The following is an 11,916-nucleotide window of genomic DNA, read 5'->3' as shown; positions in this document are numbered from 1 at the left end:
AGATTGCGCCACTGCACTCCAGACTGGGTGACAGAGCGAGACTCTGTCTCAAAAAAAAAAAAAAAAAAGCTTTCAGTAGAAATGCATTTAACCAGAACAGACCGTATCCAGGGAAAGTTTTTTCCCTTAGATTTCTCAATCTTGGCTGCGCATCATAATTACTCCTGGAGCTTTAAGAAATCCGAATATTCAGACCATACCCCAGACTGATTAGGCCAAATCCTCCGAAGCGGGAACCCAGGCACTGGTATGTCTGCTCTTAGGTGATTTCAATATGCAGCTACAGTTGAGAACCACCCGTCAAAACAGATACCATTTGACCAGGCATGGTGTCTCACGCCTGTAATCCCAACACTTTGGGAGGTTGGGGAGGGAGGATTACTTGAGCCCCAGGAGTTCGAGACCAGCCTGGGCAACATGGCAAAACCCCGTCTCCCCTAAAAATATTATAATTAGGCCAGGTGCAGTAGCTCACACCTGTAATCCCAGCATTTTGGGAGGCCGAGGCAGGCAGATCACCTGAGGTCAGGAGTTAGAGACCAGCCTAGCCAACATGGCAAAACCCCATCTCTACTAAAAATACAAAAATTAGCCGGATGTGTTGGCACACGCCTGTAATCCTAGCTACTCGAGAGGCAGAGGCAGGAGAATCGTTTGAACCCAGGAGGCGGAGGTTATAGTGAGCCGAGATCGTGCCACTGCACTCCAGCCTGGGCGACAGAGTGAGACTCCATCTCAAAAAAAAAAAGAAAAAATATATATATAACACATATACGTGTGTGTATATATATATATGTATCATATATATGTGTGTGTGTGCATGTGTGTGTGAAATTAGCATGGCATGGTGGCACATGCCTATAGTCCCAGCTACTCGGGAAGCTGAGGTGGAAGGATCGCTTGAGCCCAGGAGGTCGAGGCTGCAGTGGGCTGAGATAGCGCCACTGCACTCCAGCCTGGGCAACAGAGCAAGACCCTTTCTCAAAAAACAAAAAAGATACTTTTTTTGCTTTGAAAAACCAGTCTAAAAAACTAACCTATTTAGATACCAAAATGTATATGTATAAAATCTCAACTCTCTTTTTAGAATAAATAGATCCACAAAAATGCTAAGGAAATATACTACAACATTAACAAGGGTTACTTCTGGTGGGAAGATGATGGGTGATACCCATCTTTTTCACTTCACTTAGTTACTAACAGAATAAGCATCGTTACCTTTAAAATCAGAAAACAAACACAACTACCTTCCAAAGTTTAATCAATCAACTCCTTAGAAGTGAAATCTAACAATCACTTCAAATACTCTAAAATTCAACAGAGTAAAATCTCAAATTACTTTCTCATCTTCCTAACTGTTATTGAAAAGGAGTCCCTCCATGAAGTGTGTGCACTTTCCCGAGGATGCCAGGGAGGACTCACTGATTCTCACACTGGATAACGTTGAACCGCTCCAGTTTCAGAAACTCATCAAAAAGAGGATTTACTATGTTAAAACGTTCATGTCCCCAAGTTAAAAATGGATACTGAATACAACAGCATCCATATTTCTGGAGAAAAATCAGTACACATGTCACTTCTGTTATAGAAATCCATTTACAGTGTGTCCCGCTCCATGGAAGCCCTGGTCTCAGGCACCTCCAGCTTTACCGTCTCCCCGCACACACCGGGGGCCTGGTAGGCTTCGAGCAGAAGCCGAGGTCCTATCAAGGGTCCAGACTTTCCGTGCCTCCTTTGTTTTCATCAAGTCTGGGCCGCTTTAGCTCTGGTGGACTGCCCTGAGCGTCTCCAGGTGTCTCTACAACATTAACAAACATAACGTTGGCAAGTAAATGAAGAATTCTGGAAGTCAAGGGCTGACATTTACAGAATACAGAGCCATGACACGGAACAGAGCTGCCTGGCAAGATCCTATACTGATATAATGGAAGTTCTATAGAGTGGTTCTCAACCAGGGGCGATTTTGCCTCTCAAGGGACAGTGGGCAATGTCTAGTGGCATTTTAGAATGTCATGGGCAAGCCGGGCGCGGTGGCTCACGCCTGTAATCGCAGCACTTTGGGAGGCTGAGGTGGGTGGATCATTTGAGGCCAGGAGTTCAAGAGCAGCCTGGCCAACATGGTGAAACCCCGACTCTACTAAAAATACAAAAATTACCCGGGTGTGATGGCGCATGCCTGTAGTCCCAGCTACTCGGGAGGCCAAGGCAGGAGAATTGCTTGAACATGGGAGGTGGAGGTTGCAGTGAGCCGAAATCGTGCCACTGCATTCCAGCCTGGGCGACAGAGCAAGACTGCATCTCAAAAAAAAGAAAAAAAAAAAAGAATGTCATGGGCAAGAAGTAGCACCCAGGGATGCTGCAAAACATCCTATAATACACAGGACAGTCCTCCACAACAAAGAATTATCTGGCCCAAAAGGTCAATAGTCATCAGGTGGAGAAACTTGATCTAGACGATCTCCTACTGAACCCGCTCCCTGGCTCACCGGGATGCTCTCACTGGCCAGGTGCCTCCCTGCTGAGGCGTAAACAGGCAGCCAGTGGGTTTAAACAATGGTTCCAATAAGATGCATCCTTGCTGTCTCAGAACTGACTTGAAATTAGACGGCATTAATTTCCAAAAGAACAAAAGAGAAGATACTCTACCTTTCATTATATTAAACCAGTAACAATATTACTTACCTGACTGAATTTCTTCTGTAGAAGGGGTGGAAATCACACTGGTTGGTACAGAACTTGGTGGAGTGTCTGTCTTTAAGGGTGTTAAGTTCATTCTCCTTGATTAAAAAAAAAAAAGTAGAGGGGTGATGGCTCATTAGTGTCACAGGAATTGTTTATGTATGATACCAACCTTCAAAACTACCAAAGGAAATACTTAAATTTTCAGCTGAACATATGGTTCAAGGCACTAAATAGTAAGATATGCCCACTTGTTTAATAACTGAGGATTACATTCATGTATTAAGTTAAACCATCACATTTATAACAGTCAACTTAAACCATAACCAGTCATCGAAAAGTTTCAAAACCTGTGTTCTGTTCATTACCCATGGTCTTGTGAACACTCTGCTGGCTGCTGTAAAAGGCAGTCAGATATGGTTTCTATATATGGAAAGTGCCAAAACACAGGTAATACTTTTTTAAAACCCGGAGTGTTGGGCCGGGCAAGATGGTTCACGCCTGTAATCCCAGCACTTTGGGGGGCTGAGGCAGGCAGATCACTTGAGGTCAGGAGTTTTCAACCAGCTTGACCAACATGGCGAAACCCCATCTCTACTACAAATGCAAAAAGTCAGCCAGGCATGGTGGTGCATGCCTGTAATCCCAGCTACCTGAGAGGCTGAGGTAGGAGAATCACTTGAACCCAAAAGGCGGAGGTTGCAGTGGGCAGAGAGCATGCCATCGCACTCCAGCCTGGGCAACAGAGCAAGACCCTGTCTCAAATGAGTAAATAAATAAAAACCCAGAGTCTTAATTTTCAACAACTATTCTTGTTTGCAAAAGATTATACCTTCAAGAAGCTTGGTAAATAATTCAGAAGAAATCAAGAGGGGGAAAATAATTTAATACCAAAAATAGTTCAAGGAATACCTTCCGTCACATAAAAATAGAAAAATTGTAAAATACATTGCTAATCTGCAGAAGAAATGAGAGATTTTAAGAGGGCGTTAAAGCCAGCAACCCATACACATATTATGAACTTGCCAAAGAAGACCTGTTGGCGCAGGAGAGGCTGAGAGGCACAGGGCGCTTCTGTCCAGCTTGCCATCCCCACCACTCCCCTCTGCATCCCTCTTCCCAGCCGTCCTCCTGACTCAGTTTATGGGAAGGTTGGGAGGCAGAGGACTTGGTGGAGAAGGAACTGTACAGGATCAGAGGGGTAACCGGACATCAGCTGCAGGGGAAGGATGGAAACGGGAGGCTGTGCTGCCTGACGGCAGGATGTGCTAAGTGGCTCTGTATCCAGTAGGAGTGGCAGACAAAGGCGTGCGTGCCAGCCACACTGACGTAAGCAGGGAAGAAATGACTCTGCACCTCCTGGGGATTATTTGTTATCAGATCAGGACCCCTGTTTCTCACCGACCAGGCTGCTGGAGACATCAAACGCAGTCTCAGGAAGACACTCCTGGAATTGCCTACATCCTGGGCAGAACAGCATAAATAAAAAATGGGACCTGCTTCCTGTCCTTGGGGGCTCACAACCAGCAGGGGAAACTCAAGCATCAAAGCACCTGCTATGGAATCTGATGTGTGGTGACAAGGGAAAGGCTGAAGGGCCACAAAGACTGCAAACAGAGAGGATACATTCAAATGGGTCTTTCAGGAGACTCCTGGCATCACCAAGAGGAAGAGAGGTCCAGGGCTTCTCCAGAGAAGGGAAGGACAGAGGCCTCAAAGGGCAGAGTGTGCTCTGGGAAGATGACATTCAGGACTAGGCTAGAGATGAAGGCCACGGACTCGGGAGAGAGAGTGGCCACAGTCCTGGATGACAGGCTGCAGCCAAATCACAGTCTGTGTGTGTGCATAGGAGCCTGGGCTTTATCTAACAGGCAGGAACTGGAGGAACAAACAGAGGCCTATATGTAAGAAATGACACTCTCGGATTTGATGTTAAGAATCTTTCCGGCAACCTACTGGCATGAAGCATTCGCCGCCTGAAATTTCACCCGCAGCAGGGTGGGAGCGTTCTGTTTGCATTTGTGTTTCATTTTGCAATGACATCTTGTTCCAACAAGTTCTTACCGGGGTGTTGTCTTGCTCCAGGCTTGCAGTGTGTTCAGAGTGACCCTCCGGGATGGGTGGACTTTTGTGTTTTGACTACTGGGCTGCAGGCTCTTCTCCTCCGAAGGCCCCGGCAAGGGGCTTCTGACAGCAGGAGTGATGGAGGGAGGGTCCCTGATGGCTGTTGGGGCTGGGGCCTGTCTGGCCTGAGGGGGGGTCGTGCCGGGGCTGCTGGGGTCTTGGGTTCTGCTGGCAGGGGTTCCCTCTACCGGTCTGGGTCCTGGCGAAGACCCTCGATGTGTCTGACTCTTGGTTTTCTTTGCTGTATCAGGAGTTCTCATGCTCAAAACTGGCTTCTCTTTCAAAGGAATTCCAAGTTCATCTTTCTCAAATGTCACAAATGAGCAGTAACCGTCCGTGGAAGAAATGGCCAGGAAGGCGCCATCGCTGGACCTTCGTCCCCAAAACAGGGAAAAGTTACAGACCTTACCAACACTCTCACATCTAGTTAGAAGAGGGAAGTTCGAGCAAAATCACAAGCTTGTTTGAAGGCAAAAACCAGGGAAAAGATACGACTGGAAAAGAGTGTGTGATAGCGACTCATTTGTGCAGTTTCATCGCGATTTGCTAAGTCGCTGCAACGTATCTGTGCTACTAGCAACTTTCACTTGAATAGGCTGGGTGCAGTGGCTCACGCCTGTAATCCCAGCACTTTGGGAGGCCAAGGCAGGTGGATCATTTGAGGTCAGGAGTTCGAGAACAGCCTAACCAACATGGTGAAACCCTGTCTCTACTACAAATACAAAAAAATTAGCCAGGCATGGTGGCAGGCGCCTGTAATCCCAGCTATTTGGGAGGCTGAGGCAGGAGAATTGCTTGAACCCAGGAGGCAGAGGTTGTAGTGAGCCAAGATCGTTCCACTGCACTCCAGCCTGGGTGACAGAGTGAGACTCCGTTTCAAAAAGAAACCTCACACTGGGCCAAGCAGGCCACGGGGGCTGAATTGGGGACCGAAAGGTGGCGGAAGGGCAGTGCTGAGTGACATCCTCTACACAGGCCCAGCTCGGGGCACTTCCGTGTCCTGGGCAGCAGGGGGCATGCAGGAAAGGGCTTCCTCCTGGAGGCCTCAGGAGTCCCCAGATGGCCAGGGAGTCTACAAGGCCTCCCCTCAGTTTATCAAAGTCCAGTTAACCCCACAAGGCAATCTGAATGCCATCAAAACCCACCGGTGTGAAAATAAGCAGCAAGTATTGTGGCAAACTAGAAACGGCTTTCCTTTTAATGTTGATTCCTTTAAAAAACAAAATTGGGGCCAGGCGTGGTGGCTCACGCCTGTAATCCCAGCACTTTGGGAGGCTGAGGCAGGAGGATCACTTGAGTCCAGGAGTTTGAGACCAGCCTGGCCAACAGGGCGAAACCCCATCTCTACTAAAACCACAAGGATTAGCCAGGCGTAGTGGTGCACACCTGTAATCCCAGCTAGTTGGGAAGCTGAGGCATGAAAATCACTTGAACCTGGGAGGTGGAGGTTGCAGTGAAACGAGATCACACCACTGCACTCCAGCCTGGGTGACAGAGTGATACTCGGTCTCAAAAAAATAAATAAGAAACAAAATTGGTGAATATGTCCCCCAAAGCCATCTTTAGTAATGAAATGCTCCCTGACCCTGGGGTGTCTTCCAGGATACAGCCACGGTCTCCTTCACTCACTCTCCTTCATTAGCAGCCACTCACCATGAAATGTCACTGAGGGTGTGGTAATGTATATTAGACACGTAACCGAAAGGGAAGGGCTGCTGGGTGTCATACAGAAGCACGGAGTCCTCCGAGGCCACAGCAAACACCAGGCGATAGGGCAGACTCATCAGCTCCACACCTGGGGGTCGGGGACAGAAACAAAGTAAAACCGCAGAAACAAGGCTTCTGACCGGGTGCAATGGCTCACGCCTAGAATCCTAACATTTTGAGAGGCCGAGCCGGGTGGATAACTTGAGCTCAGGAGTTTCAGACCTGCCTAAGCAACATGGCAAAACCCCGTCTCTATCAAAAATACAAAAATTAGCCAGGCGTGGGGGTGTGTGCCTGTAGTACCAACTACTCAGGAGGCTGAGACAGGAGAATCGCTTGAACCCAGGAGGTGGAGGTTGCAGTGAGCTGAGATTGCACCACCATACTCCAGCCTTGGCGGCAGAGGAAGACTCTGTCTCAAAAAAAAAAAAAAAAAAAAAAAAGAATATTTATAATAAAAATACATCCAGCATCCACTAAGGTAAAATTCAGTGTCTGATATCTAATCAAAAAGTATCAGGCAAACAAAAACAGGAAGATATGACCCACAATGAGGAGAAAAAAAATCAAAACCAATCTGTATACAAGGACATTAAAAGAGCTATTATAACTGCATTCTATATACTTAAGAAGCAAGAGGAAACTGAGGCGGGCAGATCACCTGAGGTCAGGAGTTCGAAACCAGCCTGGCCAACATGGCAAAACCCTGCCTCTACTAAAAATAAAAAAAGTAGCTGGGTGTGGTGGCGCACGCCTGTAATCCCGGCTACTTGTGAGGCTGAGGTGGGAGATTCACTTGAACCTGGGAGGCGAAGGTTGCAGCAAGCTGAGATTATACCACTGCACCCCAGCCTGGGCAACAGAGCAAGACTGCTTCTCAAAAAAAAAAAAAAAAAGAAAGCAGCAAGAGGAAAAATGGAGCATGGAGAGGCACCGAATATGTAAGGAAAACCCAAAGTGAATCTCTAGAGATGAGAACCACAACAACGAAAAACACACTGGATGGGACCAAGGGCAGAGTATACAGAAGAAAAGGTTAGCAAACTCAAAACACAGCTATAGAGACTTCCAAAATCAAACACTGGAAGAAGAAAAAAACAAAAAAAGTAAGCAGTATCAAAGGACAGGAACTAATTTCAAAGGACCTAATATAATACATGTGTAATGAGAGTATTTGAATAAGAGAAGGGAATAACAGAAATAATATTTGAAGGAAAAATGGCTGAAACTTCCCAAATGTAATAAATGTAATGAAAACCATAAACTGATAGATCTACGAAGTTCAATGAACCCCAAGCACAAGAAAACAAAGAAAATGGCTGGGCGTGGTGGCTCACACCTATAATCCCAGTACTTTGGGAGGCCAAGGCGGGTGGATCACCTGAGGTCAGGAGTTCGAGACCAGCCTGGCCAACATGGCAAAATTCCATCTCTACTAAGAATACAAAAATTAGCTGGGTGTGGTGGCATGTGCCTGTAATCCCAGCTACTCTGGAGGATAGGAGGGAGAATCCCTTGAACCTGGGAGGCAGAGGTTGCAGTGAGCCAAGATTACACCACTGCACTCCAGCCTGGGCGACAGAGCAAGACCCCATATCAAAAAAAACAAAAAAAAAGAAAAAGAAAATTGATAATGAGAGACATAGACAAACAAAAGGAGTACTTCTATTCCTTTCAAAGTGCCTTAAGCAAGAAAATATATCCTGAAGGAAAAAAAAAAAAACTGACATGTATTTTGATAACCCCAGTCTTTGCTCCAGCTTTTAAAAATAACTAAACCGGGCCGGGCACAGGGGCTCACACCTGTAATACCAGCACTTTGGGAGGCCGAGGCAGGTGGATCACTTGAGTCCAGGAGTTCAAGACCAGCCTTGGCAACATGGTGAAACGCTGTCGCTACCAAAAATACAAAAATTAACCAGTCTCATAACCTGGTCTCAAAATAAATAAATAAATAGATTTAAATGTAAAAATAAAATATTTAAAAAATAACTGAACTGAACCAAACCCAGATACCCACCTTTCCCCATAAGACAGAATCCGAAACTCCACCCCACTCTGGTGACCTGTTTCGGAGAGAAAACATAATACACCCCTAAGGCTCTGAGGATACCTGTTTCCACCACTGGCCTCAGTTCAAAGTAGACCGGACAGCAGCGAACAGCAAGAGTGGCTTTTCCAGGACACGGAAGATGAGCGATGGGCCTAATGGATTAATTGCAGTGTTAGGAAAAGGCACTGTGACTCAGCAAAAGCAAAAAAAAAGGTAAACATTTTGGCAGGGCATGGTGGCTCACACCTATAATCCCAGCACTTTGGGAGGAGGAGGCAGGCGGATCACCTGAGGTCAGGAGTTCAAGACCAGCCTGGCCAACATGACAAAACCCCATCTCTACTAAAAAAAAAAAAAATACAAGCTGGGTGCAATGACTCATGCCTGTATTCCCAGCACTTTGGGAGGCCGAGGCAAGCGGACCACTTGAGGTCAGCAGTTTGAAACCCACCTGGCCAACATGGTGCAACCCCATCTCTACTAAAAATACAAAAATTAACTGGGGGTGGTGGCGGGCACCTGTAATCCCAGCTACTCGAGAGGCTGAGGCAGGAGAATCACTTGAACCTGGGAGGCAGAGGTTGCAGTGAGCAGAGATCGCACCATTGCACTCCAGCCTGGGCGACAAGAGTGAGACTCCGTCTAAAAAAAACGTAAACATTTCAAACATTTCCTTAACTGCATACCTTTTAAGATTCTTCCTGGAGAAAACATAAGTGGTATTCATTACATTTTCACCAGATTCCACACATCCAGCTGGGGAACAGGGAAGGGAGGGAGAGGAAAGAAAAGTCACTGTTTCAGCAAACTGTTCACCAACAGAAACTCAAGAGCCTTCAGTTCCGGTTTACAAAATAGTTCCCCCCGAAGTTATATTCTCTGGACAATGTTGTGACTGAGCACAAAAACAAATATTCCGGCACTGTCTGTTCTCAGCCCTTACTCCAGTTCTACCTACCTGTCATCTCTACCTACCTGTGGGCAATCCCCGGGGACCTGGTTCTGATCTTGGGACGGGAGAACATAGTGAGCCTTTGCCATAGGGCACCTTTGAGCCTCTAGGCAATTCCTCGATTGAAGCACCGTGACTAGATTCAGCTGCCCAGGCTCCTCTCTCCCTAGGACCCTCATCTCTATTTCCTGGATTCCAGCCTTGGATGCCATCCAAAGGCTGAGACTCGCCTTTCCCCAACTTCCCTATCCAGCCATGAGGCTGCCAGGAGACCCTGCCCTCTGCTGAAACCTCCAGCCTCCTTCAGAACCTGACTTCGCTCTGGGGAACAGTCCCCATCTGAGAGCTCTTCTCCACTCCCCTGCTGTACTTAAAACAGTTCAGCCCTGTCAGAGTGACCATCATACACTGCTGCTCTTGGAAACATCTCCCTGTTTTATGCTATTTCTTGATACATATACACACACATAACTTTACATATGACTGTTTCATATCTACCAGGGAGGGCAGTAGACAGTATCAATAGTCTTTTTTAATTATTATTATTAATACATTCTACACAGCTGCCCTCTTTTTTTTTTCTTTTGAGACGGAGTCTTGCTCTGTCACCCAGGCTGGAGTGCAATGGCGTGATCTTGGCTCACTGCAACCTCCACCTCCCAGGTTCAAGCAATTCTCCTGCCTCAGCCTCCTGAGTAGCTGGGATTACAGGTGCCTGCCACGATGCCCAGCTAATTTTTGTATTTTTAGTAGAGATGGGGTTTCACCATGTTGGCCAGGGTGGTCTCGAACTCCTGACCTCAGGTGATCTGCCCTCCTTCACCTCCCAAAGTGCTGGGATTACAGGCAGGAGTCACCGCACCCAGGCCCCTCTTTTCATCCCACTCCATTCTTCCATCCCCAGGAAATCCATTTTAACATTCAACAAACCATTATGTCATCTGTATATTTCCTCCATGCTCATATAATCATTACAATCAGTTATAACTCAATCACAGGTATACCTCTATGATGTTTTTTATTGAGTCCATTTGTTTTACAAAACCGGGTATTATTGACACTTCTCCTTATTTTGCTTGTTTCAATCAACTACTCATGAAAGTTAACTTGCATAGCACTGATGCATTATTTTTTTGTAGCTGCATAATATTTACCGCAAGATTCATTCACCCAACCTCTGTTAATGAGTATTTTTTTTGCTTTTGGTTTTTTACCACTATAAACAATGCTTGCAATAAGCATCCTTGAACACATACTTTTTTTTTTTTTTTTTTTTTTTGAGACAGAGTCTCACTCTGTTGCCCAAGCTAGAGTGCAGTGGTGCGATCTTGGCTCACTGCAACCTCTGCCTCCTGGGTTGGAGCGATTCTCCTGCCTCAGGCTCCCGAGTAGCTGGGATTACAGGTGTGCATCACCACGCCCGGCTAATTTTTGTATTTTTAGTAGAGACAGGGTTTTGCCATGTTGGCCAGGCTGGTCTTGAACTCCAGACCTCAGGTGATCCACCCACCTTGGACTCCCAGAGTGCTGGGATTACAGGCTTGAGCCACCATGCCCGGCCGGTTTCCAGTCTTACTTGGGTCTTCTCCATTCCTAGAATGTCCTCCTATATTTCCTTACAAGAGTTTTCTATTTTTACCTTTTGTGTTTAAGTACTGAATTCACCTGGAATTTATTTTTTACATCTAGGCAAGGGGTCCAATTTTACCTTCCTCCACATAGCTGGCTACCCCAGCACTACTCATTCAATAATAGAACCCTCCCTTTGCAAGATCCATCTCTTGTACAACATGGTGATTATGGTTCATAACAATGTATTATATTCCTGAAAAATGCTAAGAGATATAAAGTGTTCAAACCACAGAAATCCTAATTATGTGAGACCATGCTATGCTAATTAGCTAGATTTAGTCATTCCACAACATATATATACTTCAAAACATCATGTCGTACACAACTACATACAATTTCATCTGTCAATTAAAGAAAAAAAGAGGAGGCCGGGTGCAGTGGCTCACGCCTGTAATCCCAGTACTTTGGGAGGCTGAGGCAGGTGGATCACCTGAGGTCAGAAGTTTGAGACCACACTGGCCAACATGGTAAAACCTCATCTCTACTAAAAATACAAAAATTAGCCGGGCATGGTGGCGGGCGCCTGTAATCCCAGCTACTTGGGAGGCTGAGGCAGAAGAATCGCTTGAACTCAGGAGATGGAGGTTGCAGTGAGCCAAGATCACGCCAATGCTCTCAAGCCTGGGCGACAAAAGGTGAAACTCTCTCAAAAAAAAAAAAAGGAACAGGTCTTTGTCCAATCTCAACACTTCCCAGCCTTCTTAATGACATATTCTTGTCCTATCTGCCTTCAGTGTCTAATTCTCTTGAGAATTATTTAAGTAACATA

General features: G+C 46.2%; 1 protein-coding gene across 1 annotated transcript in view; it reads right to left on the bottom strand.

Moving 5' to 3' along the window:
- Positions 1-1,244: 1,244 nt before the first annotated feature.
- The window catches only part of CHAF1B (chromatin assembly factor 1 subunit B), a 29,809-nt gene continuing 19,137 nt past the window's right edge, over positions 1,245-11,916 (bottom strand). Inside the window, exons 9-14 of the mRNA XM_054468404.2 lie at positions 9,250-9,319; positions 8,624-8,715; positions 6,457-6,598; positions 4,744-5,175; positions 2,683-2,777; positions 1,245-1,798 (exon numbers count right to left, since the gene is read on the bottom strand). Of these exons, the coding sequence (XP_054324379.2) occupies positions 1,707-1,798; positions 2,683-2,777; positions 4,744-5,175; positions 6,457-6,598; positions 8,624-8,715; positions 9,250-9,319 (923 nt within the window). The 3' untranslated portion in view covers positions 1,245-1,706. The remainder of the gene's footprint in view (positions 1,799-2,682; positions 2,778-4,743; positions 5,176-6,456; positions 6,599-8,623; positions 8,716-9,249; positions 9,320-11,916) is intronic.

The sequence above is a fragment of the Pongo pygmaeus genome, chromosome 22 (genome assembly GCF_028885625.2).
Source record: "Pongo pygmaeus isolate AG05252 chromosome 22, NHGRI_mPonPyg2-v2.0_pri, whole genome shotgun sequence".
Taxonomy (NCBI): domain Eukaryota; kingdom Metazoa; phylum Chordata; class Mammalia; order Primates; family Hominidae; genus Pongo; species Pongo pygmaeus.
The sequence above is the reverse complement of the archived record's forward strand: the minus strand, read 5'-3'. Positions and strand labels throughout refer to the sequence as shown.